Source organism: Bipolaris zeicola, assembly GCF_000523435.1.
Source record: "Bipolaris zeicola 26-R-13 unplaced genomic scaffold scaffold_130, whole genome shotgun sequence".
NCBI classification, from domain to species: domain Eukaryota; kingdom Fungi; phylum Ascomycota; class Dothideomycetes; order Pleosporales; family Pleosporaceae; genus Bipolaris; species Bipolaris zeicola.
In genome coordinates, this window is record NW_006912179.1 from 25,295 (window position 1) to 37,656 (window position 12,362).

At 51.5% G+C, this 12,362-nt stretch overlaps 5 protein-coding genes across 5 annotated transcripts; all 5 read left to right on the forward strand.

Annotated features, from left to right (window-relative positions):
• Nucleotides 1–1,101: 1,101 nt before the first annotated feature.
• On the forward strand, nt 1,102–2,833 carry COCCADRAFT_101614 (uncharacterized protein; the record flags this gene model as incomplete). Its single annotated transcript, XM_007716192.1, has 5 exons — nt 1,102–1,279; nt 1,387–1,485; nt 1,544–1,614; nt 1,667–2,296; nt 2,354–2,833. 5 exons carry the CDS (start codon nt 1,102–1,104, stop codon nt 2,831–2,833), a joined length of 1,458 nt encoding a protein of 485 aa, XP_007714382.1.
• A 439-nt stretch (nt 2,834–3,272) lies between these two features.
• COCCADRAFT_38562 (uncharacterized protein) lies at nt 3,273–4,221 on the forward strand (the record flags this gene model as incomplete). The annotated part of the gene is made up of 3 exons (XM_007716193.1): nt 3,273–3,498; nt 3,586–3,924; nt 3,989–4,221. 3 exons carry the CDS (start codon nt 3,273–3,275, stop codon nt 4,219–4,221), a joined length of 798 nt encoding a protein of 265 aa, XP_007714383.1.
• A 1,711-nt stretch (nt 4,222–5,932) lies between these two features.
• Nucleotides 5,933–6,840, forward strand: COCCADRAFT_101623 (uncharacterized protein; the record flags this gene model as incomplete). The annotated part of the gene is made up of 2 exons (XM_007716194.1): nt 5,933–6,327; nt 6,405–6,840. 2 exons carry the CDS (start codon nt 5,933–5,935, stop codon nt 6,838–6,840), a joined length of 831 nt encoding a protein of 276 aa, XP_007714384.1.
• A 1,170-nt stretch (nt 6,841–8,010) lies between these two features.
• COCCADRAFT_6770 (uncharacterized protein) lies at nt 8,011–9,468 on the forward strand (the record flags this gene model as incomplete). The annotated part of the gene is made up of 1 exon (XM_007716175.1): nt 8,011–9,468. The coding sequence occupies one exon, from the start codon at nt 8,011–8,013 to the stop codon at nt 9,466–9,468; it is 1,458 nt and encodes a 485-aa protein (XP_007714365.1).
• A 1,192-nt stretch (nt 9,469–10,660) lies between these two features.
• On the forward strand, nt 10,661–11,524 carry COCCADRAFT_101593 (uncharacterized protein; the record flags this gene model as incomplete). The annotated part of the gene is made up of 3 exons (XM_007716195.1): nt 10,661–11,085; nt 11,192–11,322; nt 11,430–11,524. 3 exons carry the CDS (start codon nt 10,661–10,663, stop codon nt 11,522–11,524), a joined length of 651 nt encoding a protein of 216 aa, XP_007714385.1.
• Nucleotides 11,525–12,362: the final 838 nt, after the last annotated feature.

Consider the following 12,362-nt stretch of genomic DNA (forward strand, 5'->3'; position numbering starts at 1 on the left):
TGTCCCTCACCGCCCAGTGCCATGGATAGCAGAGAGGATAAATAGACAACGCATCCCTGAGTCTAGTTCTGCAGGCGGGGTGGCGACAGGCTATGAAGACATCAGTCAAGACTTGGTGCCACCTTGCAAGCAGCGGTCTGTATCCCCACAAGCTTGCGTGTTGAGCCACCGGCTACCCAGAAGGTACAAGTGTCTTTAGGGTCTGCCCAAAAAAAATATAGCGGGTAAGGGATCATGTGTATTGTGCTACATCGATATTAAATTCCTTGTCGCACCCAGAACATCAAGTTGCACTCTGAGTCATTTGAATAGTAAGATAATATACAAAATTTCACATAATTGATTAAAGCACAAATTCTAATACATGAACCATGCAAAGCTTGCATGGCTTGTAGCATGCGAATAGAGTCGTCGCTGGAACGGGCAACCCTTGATGTCACATGTGCTCCTTTGTTCAACATGGATCCAAGTAGGGTAGTGGAATTGGGACTGTGGTAGTTGATGGTGTGGCGGTGTAATTCGGTGTTTAGACGAGCCTTTATGCATGGTAATCTTCAGGAAGCGACGTGTGATTTGTTGCTTCGCATCGAGTTGCACATGCCTGGTATAGCGTATACACTCGCAAAGACTAGGACAGCCGAGAACATAGATAATTATTGCGTCTTGCTTGGTATACCGCGTGGGCGAGGGGCCAGCGAGCAGACCAGTGCCCAAACCTGGGAGAGAGCGTTGAGTCAGGGTGGATTGCAAATTGCCAGAGTCCCATTGCTTGACTCACCTGCGGAAACCACGTTTGGAGTCTTGGTCCAATTTCTCCAGGTTTGTGGAGCATGGGATAGACTGGGAGCGGGAAAAAAATGGCTGTACTCCGCTTCCCGTGCATCAAAGGGGACTGCTCCCGTTGGTCGCTCAACCCCACATCATCAGCGAAGCCGGCCTAGCACAGCTACAGGCCCGATCCCGGCTCTGACGCTTTTCATCATCGCTCAACGCAGCAGATTTTTGTCATTGACTCACCTTGGAAGCAGCTGCCCGGCCTTCAAATACTGCTCTTTGCCCACCACTCCTCCAACACTCTACAATACACTTCAATTTTCCAAAATGTGCCCCCCCACAGAAGAAACCACCAACGGCCAAGCCAACGGCACCAACGGTGCACCTCGCAGCAAGGAAGGCTTCACCGGTGTCCAGACCAAGCAGAACCCTCACCCATCACACAGGAGTCCTTACCAACCTGTTGGCGACTTCCTGTCAAATGTTGGGCGATTCAAGATTATCGGTGCGTTCAGAATGCCAACCTTCACCGCCACCCGATGCGCACGCGTCGATATTCGAAGTTTTGCAATTGAGCACTATACCAGAGCACAACTGACTTTATTCGCATAGAGAGCACACTGAGAGAAGGAGAGCAGTTTGCCAATGCCTACTTCGATCTTGAGGCCAAGATCAAGATTGCCAAAGCCCTCGACAACTTTGGTGTTGACTGTAAGAAATTACTCCGCGGCACTTGGCCTGCAAATTTCCCAGGCTAATCAAATTCCAGACATCGAAGTTACCAGTCCCGCTGCTTCCGAGCAGTCAAGAAGGGACTGCGAGGCTCTGTGCAAGCTCGGAGTACGTTTTACAAATATTCTGGTAGCGAGGTCGCACGCTGATAATTTTGCAGTTGAAAGCCAAGATCCTCACCCACGTAAGATGCCACATGGACGATGCCAGAATCGCTGTTGAGACGGGTGTCGACGGTCTCGATGTCGTCATTGGAACCTCAGCATACCTCCGCGAGCACAGCCACGGCAAGGACATGACATATATCAAGAACACGGCACTTGAGGTTATTGAGTTTGTCAAGAGCAAGGGCAAGGAGATCCGCTTTAGTTCCGAGGACTCGTTCCGATCAGACCTTGTGGATCTTCTCTCCATCTACAGTGCCGTCGACAAGGTTGGCGTCGACCGTGTTGGTATTGCCGACACCGTTGGCTGCGCATCTCCCCGTCAAGTGTACGACTTGGTCCGCACTCTGCGTGGCGTCGTTTCCTGCGACATTGAGACGCATTTCCATAATGACTCTGGCTGTGCTATTGCCAACGCATTCTGCGCGCTGGAGGCAGGAGCTACGCACATTGACACCTCTGTACTTGGCATTGGCGAGCGCAACGGTATTACTCCCCTCGGAGGTCTGATGGCTCGCATGATTGTGGCCGACCGCGAATACGTCACCAGCAAGTACAACATCAAGGCGCTCAAGGAGGTTGAGGACCTGGTTGCCGATCTCGTTGAAGTCAACATTCCTTTCAACGTAAGTGCCATCTCCGAAGTAGAAGCAATTTGGACACGCCACTGACTCATATCTCAGAACTACATTACTGGGTTCTGCGCCTTCACCCACAAGGCTGGTATTCACGCCAAAGCCATCCTGAACAACCCCTCGACGTACGAAATTATCAACCCTCAGGATTTCGGCATGTCCCGCTACGTGCACTTTGCCAGCAGGCTTACTGGATGGAACGCGATCAAGAGCCGTGCCGAGCAGCTTGGTCTGCAGATGACTGAGGCACAATACAAGGAGTGCACTGCTAAGATCAAGGCAATTGCCGATATCCGCAAGATTGCGCTAGACGACACTGACTCCATCATCCGTACGTACCATAACAACCTTCATGCTACCGAGGAAGTGCCACTTCTGCCCGGTATGACGGAGGAGGAGAAGGCCAAATTCGCCCAAGTCGAGGCCGAGCTGAACAGTGTCAACGAGAAGAGGGAGCTCGAGGCGACTGCAGATGCGCAGGCCGAGGTACCTGCCGCTAAGAAGAACAAGACCGTGACCGTATCATAAGTACGGGTCGTTTGTATATATGGGATATCCGGAGTTAGTCGTTTCTGGTAGTCTTCTTTCTGGAGTGGTTTTACATTTGTTCCGGCCACGGAAAAGTTACAGAGTTTTTTAGTTTTTTGATACCTGCAGATAGGCCTATGGGCAGCTGGCAGGATACATAGAAATGATGAGCAATGAGCAATGTTAAGACCAGACCGCATTTGTAGTATCTGCTCATCCCAAGTTGTGCGTTGACCGACTGACCGAATCGAGCAAAATACCGACTGACCAACGAACCAACCACAAGTCACTGCCGCGGCGAAGATGGGCACGTGAGCTTGGACCCTGAGGCGCGCGCTTTCTCAGGTGGGCCTAAGTATACCGCCCCTCTCTCGACTTTCGGGGATCAATCGCCACGTCTCAATCCTCGTTGTTTTTTTACTCCCTCCAGATCGCAATCATGAGCACTGTCGAGACGGTCACTCAGCACCCCGTGATTACTGCAGAAAATGTCCTGCGCCTATTTCCCGAAGTAAACACTTCCCTCATCGGAGGATCGCACAACTCTGCCACAAATGACAATGCGCTGCAAGGCTACGATGAGGAGCAGATACGGCTGATGGACGAGGTGTGCATTGTCTTGGACAATGACGACTTGCCCATTGGTAGCGCGACCAAGAAACTGTGTAAGTGTTTGCGCACAGCATAGCCCAAGGGGCAAGGCGACTGAGAACGACCAATTGTGTAATTCTGGGCATTGCTGATATAGACAGGCCATCTCATGGAGAACATCGACAAAGGCCTCCTCCATCGTGCATTCTCCGTCTTCCTCTTCGATTCCAAAAACCGTCTACTTCTCCAGCAACGTGCGACCGAGAAAATCACGTTCCCAGACATGTGGACAAACACATGCTGCTCACACCCGCTAGGCATACCTGGAGAGACGGGTGTCGGACTTGAAGAGTCGGTTCAGGGTGTGCGTCGCGCAGCAGTACGCAAGCTCCACCATGAGCTTGGTATCAAGTCCGAGCAGGTGCCTATTGACGACTTCAAGTTTCTTACGCGGATACACTACAAGTCGCCCAGTGATGGCGTTTGGGGCGAGCATGAGAGTAAGTTTTTCTAATGTCAAGGGGCACCAACGGCGTCGCGGACGAGTACTCACAACCGTTTTAGTTGACTACATCTTGTTCATGAAGGCCGATGTCGACCTTGACATCAACCCCAATGAAGTCCGGGATTCAAAATGGGTATCCCAAGAGGATCTAAAGGCCATGTTCCAGGACAAGTCGCTCAAGTTCACACCATGGTTCAAGCTCATCTGTGAGAGTATGCTGTTCGAGTGGTGGAACCACCTCGACTCCGGACTGGAGAAGTATATGGGAGAGACGGAGATTCGGCGTATGTAAAAGGCAGTGGTGGACTGCGCTCTGTGAAGTGGGCAGTATTGCAAGTGAGCACAGTCGCAAATTCCGAGACCAATCGTCCGTGTCGAATCTAAGGTTCCGCGTTAGACCACACCGGGCTCCGAAGTGAGGCGACGCATGCATGCAGGCTCGGCGCCCATAGATATCAAGTTTCCGATAATATCCCCGTCATCAATGGTTTGCATTTTCATAGACCCCACGCCAATTACTCATCTGGCTTTATCGTGCGTACATCAGCATCTACTACCCCTCTCTTATCGTTGTGTCGTCGCAAGCTTGGTCATGTTAACCAGCCACTAGCAGCGCCTCTGGCTGTTTAGCTTTGCCTAGCAGAATGACTGGCAGCCTAATCTATGCCGATACGAGTCTGATCTTGCGTTGAACTGCTGGGTATAGAGTAATGGGGAATTTCAATGATCTACCGGGCTGGATGATGGCTCTGAAATTGCCTACTCCGGGAGGTCCAGCCGAGGTCAGCGCTACCATGCTTCCTCTTCATCCCCACAGATGCTCACAGTACATACGCCACTGTCAATGCCACATCACTTGCGCTCCTCATTCCACCGCTGATCGCATGTAAATAACAAAGCAAAGCAATGAAAATGAGCAAATACGTGCACACATAATGTACGCGTTGAGCCGCATCGGGCCGACATGCAGCTGAGGTCACAAGACGAATGATAACGGAAAGACGCTTAGTAGCCAGGCAGATGGTTCCGTAATGACTAGATGCTGCTCGGCATAGGTGAAGCATGACCTTGGCCTCGACCCGAGGATGCTGGGGTGCTCCACAGATGGGGGGTAGCCGTGGAACTATATCAGTATGCTGATGTCCCCCCATCTCTGGCTCTTGTTGAAGAGGCATTACGTCTACTACCACTGGAGCAAGTCAATCATTGCTCGTCATCTCACGTCAAGCACGCTTGAGTGACTACTGCAATACCCCCACGATACACGCCTTCGGCTGCAACCGGACATTCTCACGACACACTGCTGCTGCGGCTCGACGTTGGCCAAGCATCGTACAGCTGTGCTGTCAGTGCTCTTGTGACAGCCCCCTCAACGAGTAAAAAGCAACTCGCACGCCTTGGGCCAGCCATACATCAACGGACACCAGTCCACGTACACGGGCTTGATACATCGATAACCCAACACGTATACTATCGGTGCAGGAAGATCCCGTCGCTCGGGTCCCCTTTCTACCAGCAACACTGAATTCAAAAGGGAGCTCATCGAGCCTCACCCATTGATGTCGGTTGATCTGCGTCAAGCTTTTACCTCTCTACGCTACCCATCTCGAGTCGAAACTGTCTCGAGATCGCAGCTCTCCAAAGTCCATACAGGAGATTTAAATCGTCCTGCTCATACCTAAACACCATCAGCTAGGAAGTCGAGAAAAGGTATACCATAATGGCAGGCAATCTACGGTCAAGGCTCCTGCTCAGCCCACGACGACCCATATCATCCACAACCAGACTAATTATATCCATCTAGTAGCGTTGTTTGAACTCCAGGTTTCTTTCTAGACACACTGTGGTTCAAGTGACTAACCCCCCAACCTTTCGACGAGCCTGATAACTTAGCCCTGCGGGGAACACTTCACGGTGGCTTATTCCACGACTGTCCCAATTACCAAACGAAGCGGCAGATCCCATTTGAATACTAGTAGAAGCTTACCCACGAAACCGCAATCATGGCGAAAACCTTGTCGCCCATTACGCCAGTCGGCTGTAGTTTTGCAGGAGAAGCAAAATCCTCCAACTTGAAGTCTGCCACGATCAGGGCCAATGAAGTCCCTGGTAGCATCAAGATTGTGAAGCAAAAGCCCACCGCTCCTGCCTTGCCTCCGCTTACGCATGATGTCCGTGTCGTGACCCTTGCCGAGTACAAGCAAGCTGCTCGTTGTCTGGCCGAGGCCTTTAACCAGGATGAGGTGGTCAGGTACTTTGTCGATGTACCTGACCTTGCCCACTGGACTGAAGAGCGAAAGTTTGCTTTGCATGTCGAGATTCTCGAATACATCACGTATGCTCACATCCTCAAGGGAATGGTGACTACGGTTGGAGACTTTGAAGCAGTTGCGCTGTGGTAAGTTCATCAATTAATCAAACATTTTGGTACCAATTTTGCAAGGGATCATCAGGCTTACATGTACATTTCTATAGGATGCCACCAGGCCAGAACATGGATGACTATCTCACCATATTCCGCTCTGGCATGTGGCGCCTGAACTTCCGCCTGTCGGCTGAAGGCAAGCGTCGCTTCTTTGGCGAGTTCATCCCCCTTCTCCACGACACGATGCATACCACGCTCGGCGATCGAGAACTCGAGGCCTGGTACTTGGTATACATTGGCACTAGGCCTAGTGGGCGTGGAAAGGGCCATGCTCGCAAGCTCATTGAGCACGTCACGAAGCTGGCGGATCGTGAGGGCAGGCCGTGTTACTTGGAGTCGAGTAACGAGGCTAACCCCCCGATCTACCGCAAGTTTGGCTTCCAGGTGACGAGAAGGGTTAACCTTCAGAGGGGTGGAAAGAATATTCCCATGGATATCATGGTGAGAGAGCCCCATATGACGGAGGAGAAGAAGGGTGGCATGTAAGGTAGTTTTAGTTGGTGGGGTAGGATTGATCGTGAACAAACAGTAAAGCACCGGTTCAACAGGTGACTTTTGAGGGGTAAGATGCAAGCTAGGAGATGCTGGCTTTGTGTAGTGTCCTCCAACAGGGCCTACCTAGTGGGGAGTTTTTTTTTCTCTCTTGCACAGGTTTCTTTTCATACATATTTTAGATTACACTCGTTACTGTGGGGTTACAAGGAAACAAAGTGGTGACACAAATGCTTACAGCTCTCCTGAACCGTTGCTTATTGTGAGTGATGACGTTTGTAAGAGATAAATTGGAAGGCTCTTGACGCGACAAGTGTATTGGCGTAGTCGAATGGTGTGAGCATGAGGCGTTTCAGCAGCAATTGTGTGTGGCAGCGTCGCAATGGCAGTAGAGCATGAAGCCGGGAGTGGGGGGGGGGGGGTACGAGTATCGAGTCGAGATGGAAAATGCCCCGAAGATATGTAGTCGCTGACGCGGATCGTAATATGTAAAGTAGCACGTGGTGCCGGGGGTCCATGGGCTTATCATGGCAAAAGCAAAGAAGGGTAAGAAGATTACACGAGAGATTAGCGGTGGAGCTTGGTAGTGGGCAGTGCTGGCAGGCTTCACGACAAATTGCGGTGTCATGAAACACGCACTGCCGACGGTATCGCTGACCCAGTTGCCAAACCTGTCGCGTCTTCATCTCCTTGCTCCCTGATTGTTCACCCCTTCTCGTCCAACACTGTCGTTGTTGGTTGCCCACTGCCTACGCTCGTTGTACGCCTGCTGCTGCTGCACTGTTGCACCATTGCAAGGCCTTTTTTTGCTTTCGCCTACGTAGCCTTGCATCGCTTCAACCCCCCCCCTCCCTCGTGATCCATCCCCAATTCTTTTACCCTTTCATCCCGAATCCGCCTAATCGATAAAAAAAAAGTGGTGTCTCCCCACTCGGTCCGCATCCGCAACGCTACCTAACGCACCCCGCAAGTCTCGCCCAGCAACGCGTCGACGGCCTGCTGAAGCCAATCGTCCGCCTTGCCAGCTCACGCCCAGCGAAAGACTTTGCTGGAGCCTGCCGTTGCATTCCACGTACCATTCACTTATTGCGCCCCTATCAGCCTGCTCTCACCCTCCTCTGATCGCTGCTGTTTCTTCCTTCTTCCTCTTCTGTTCTTGTCGTCATGGTCACCCAACGCAGGTACTCCGTTACAGGCCAAACACCACCCGAAGACGCCGAAGCCATGAAGGCGCGCTCGCCCAAGCTCCAGTCTCTCGATACCAGCGTCCAAACGCCGCCCTGTGGATACTGTGACGCCGCGGCGGAATTGAGCGCCAGCGGCGATGACGGCGCATCCGAGCAGCGGAGAGGGAGGAAGATGGGCCCCAACGGCACCATTGTACGCACATCGAGCAAACGATCCGCTACCCAGCTGCCCTCGCCCAACTCGCCCTCACAGCAGTTGCCGCAAAAGATTCCGCGATACCGACTGTGCCATGACGAGCACGCCGACGTTGACATGGACTCGGACACGGACTCGGGTTCGGACGGCACGGACGGGCTGGGCGATGGGAGCGAGCTCGATGACGACCATGGTCTGGAAAGCCGGGCAACGTCTGTCCCCTCAACGCCCGACCATTCACTTGGATGCAGTGCGCTGGGCTTGCCCGAGGCCACGCGCCTCGAAGGGCTGCGGCTGTATGCGGAAGAGAGACCAGACGACGAGCACATGGAAGACTATGCACTGTCACCCCCGCATTCGAGAAACAACAGCGTCAACCGCACGCAGTTTGATGGTGCCAGCGTACTGCAGGCAGAGTGGGCGGCACATATTGCGATGCACAAGGACAAGTCGGAAACAGTGCATATTGAGAATATCGAAAACATCCAACCCGTCGAGAACGCCGAACCCGTCGAAGACATCGAACCCGCCGAAGACGTCCAGACAACCCCGACCGATATCGGGCAACCGCTGCCCACCGACACCACGCACGATCCTCTTACCTTTATCACGCTGCCCCCCGAAATCCGACACCAAATCTACCGCTGCTGCGAAAACCTCGTCGTCGACAAACCGCTCGTATACTGCATCTCGACCTTCAACGGCGAGATGCAACACCCGCTCGCCTCCGTCTCCCGGCTCGTACGCTCAGAAGCACTTGCGATATTCTACAGCTACAATCTCTGGGTCATCAAGGTAGAATTCCGCATGATGTACGAAGCGTTCCGGGACTGGATCATCCGGCTAGGAGAAGGCGCAGGGCTCCTCCGTCTCATCGCCTTATCCGTGCGGGGCTCGCTGTTCAAGCCCAAGAAGAGCCACGGACAAAGCGTGCTGATTCACGGGCATTTGGTTCAACTTGCACCGGGCATTATCGGGCCGGCGGCGGGATCAAGAGAGGAGCTGTATTGTCCGCCGGATGGCGATGCAAGTTTTAAGATTGATCTGAGTGAGAAGCATGCAGGGGGTATGGTACAACTTGTACGGAACGATGGGACGAGTGAGGCGGGGGAGAAGGCGAGGGTGTTTCTTAGTAAGATGGTTGAAGGGCTTTGGGAGAAGAGGAGGGCGGGGACGCTGAATGGGCAGGATTGGATTACCATGGTGGATAGTTTTTTGTCGTTTATTGGGGGGTGGTGACGTTTGGATCTTTTTGGATTTGATCTCACGTCTGGTGTGTCTGATGAGGAACGGGAAGAGGAAAACAAAACAGGTGTATTTGGAGGGACTTGATGATAAGTTTTTTGGGCAATCTTTTTGTTTGTTTGAAGGAGGATTCAATCATCTTTTGCGGAGTTTATAATGTTAATGAATAGCGGATCTGGGAGGAAAGAAATCTTTTATGGGGGGTAAGTAACATGTCCAAAGCGGATTTATAAAGCGGGTTTTTTTGTTGTTGTCTTGTTAATTTCAAGGGAGAAGTTGCATGTTTTTGTTTTTGATCTCTACTTTGGACCTTTTTTCTTTCAAAACATATTTCTGTTATCCCTCTCCCTTTCTTTTTATTTTGGTTGTTGGCACGATAAAGGTGCACGTGGTGAATCAACTTGCAGCTGCAAATACTATAGTGAGGAAGCGGATTGATTGATTGTATCTGTTATCGTGTTGAGTATCTACAGTACCTCCGCGCACGGGCCAATAGGCGGTGACGACGCCTTTGCCAGTGCTCGTGTCGACCAATCAGTGTCGCGGATCAGTAGGACTCAAAGTCGAGTCCTAATTGATTCCAACATTGGTTATTGCGAGTAAAGCAGTTTATACTAGTTTCACAAGTTGTTGTTTTTCGCGATTTATAATATATACCCCTTTTTTTATTTGGGCGTACGGTCTGTATTGTAACCGTATTTACCGTATTTACCTTGCCCTACTACCCCTTTAAAAATTGGGCTTGGCTAATGCTGTGTGTGGTCCAATGAGAAAAATCGTGTATACGGATATTATGTTAGTAAGTGATTAGCGAATGAAAGACTTCGATTAAAAGGGGTGTTCAGCTCTCTCTCTCTCTCGGAAGACGGAAGGACGGGAAGGACAGGCATGGGATGTGTGGGTTGATTTGAACAGGCCATTGAGCAAGTGGAGCATTCCGGGGTTCCGGGCTCTGGGCCTCCTCATCCGGACATTTTCTCACTCTGTTTGTAAGACCGGGGGGGGGGGAGGGTGCGTGCACATTTGTTATTTTGTACGGGATAAAACTGCCCATAAAGATTCTCTTTTACAACTGATGAAGAAGCGGAATGCGATAACTAGTCTACACTCTTTTCCATTGTAATCCTCACCTTTTTTTGTTTCTTCTAATTTATTTCGCGGTCACGGCGAAACCCGCTCGCGGACAATGCACCTCCTACTCACGCTCTCGCTGGTGCTAGGCGCCCTAACGACGCTCTTCTACACGCTCGAGTCCCGTCTCGAGTCCTTCTACATCTTCACGCCGGAGTCGCTGCACGCACTCAGTCTCTCGGCAATTGAGCGCCACGGCAACGATACCGCGGCCGTCGTATCCTACATTGTCGACTCGCTGTCGGCGTCGCACCCGCAGCATGTTAATCTCGATGAGGAGTGGGTGTTTAATAATGCAGGGGGCGCAATGGGGGCCATGTATATTATACATGCGAGTGTGACGGAGTATCTGATTGTGTTTGGGACGCCCGTGGGCACAGAGGGGCATACGGGACGGCATACTGCGGATGATTATTTTCATATTCTCAAGGGCGAGCAGTTGGCGTATGCGCCGGGTAAGGGGGTTTATGAGGCCGAGAGGTGAGTTTCTTGTTGTTTGTTGTTGTTGTTGTTGTTGGGTGGAAGGAAGGAGCGGTTTTAAGTGTTGTTAGTATGAGTGGTTTTGCTGACGAACGATGGAAAATAGGTATCCTCAGGGTAGCGTGCACCATCTTCGCCGCGGCGAGGTGAAGCAGTACAAGATGGACGGAGAGTGCTTTGCGCTCGAGTATGCGAGGGGATGGATTCCACCCATGTTGGGATTCGGATATGCTGATAGTAAGTTTCTTCCTGCCGTCCTTCCCCCTATTTCCAAAGACTGGGCCAAGGAGGAATAAACTTTTGTTCGGGAAAGTTGTGGCTGACTGTTTGATTTCTGTTAATAGCTTTTACGAGTACCTTGGATTTCCCGACCTTGTGGCGCACGACGGTGATTACGGGACGCGAGATGATCGCTAATTTGCTCAAGGGGAAGTTGTAGCAAGGCTTGTGTCTTGGCTACCTAGGCAGGGGGTGAGAGCGAGGACTTTGTCGTGGGAGTTGGTAGATATTTGGGTGGAAGAAAAGACAGGCAGTGTGCGTGTATATAAAAACACCAGTAAATCAGCCTGTGAAAACCCCAGATTGTGTATACTCCTTTATGTCAATCTATATGTCGTAATTGCAGGGAGAAAAGGACTCAATATTCAACATATTGGGGCGATGCTATTTAAACTTTGAGCAGCAAGCAGATTACCAGAAGCGTCAGAAACAAGCTTTTCCCATGCTGCACCCTCGCGCGATTTTAACTTTCGCCGCACAACGTTTATTTGAGCGAGCAAAAAGGAAGCGCATCATGGAAAACGCATCAAGGCTCTCGACCTGGGCCTAGATCTGGTATAAGCGAGTGAGAACGATAGCGGGGTCTACGGATGGCTAAAGGTGAAACGTCTGTGCCAGAGGCATCCGCAGCATCCGACTCTGGTGGTTGTGGCACGACTCGGGATGTTACTATAATAGGGTGCAGGGGGCTAGGAGCAGCAGAGGGAACTGAGGCAGCCACATGCGCAACTGGACGGCTGAATGGTTGGACGGGAGGAGGGCACTAGTGGGCATTATAAAGCAGTGCGTATCCGGACGAAGGACTGGAGCAAGGCATTGGAGGATTTGTTCGTCCAGGGTCTTGGATGTACGGATAGCCAAATAGGGTACGTAGGTGAGTAAAACAAGAACAAGACGTTGGTGATGATATCAAGTGGTCATGACGAAAAGAGACGAGTTGGCAGAAACAGGTGGCTGGTGTTTGTCTGCATGCAGATGGTGGCTAGTGGCTGGTGGCT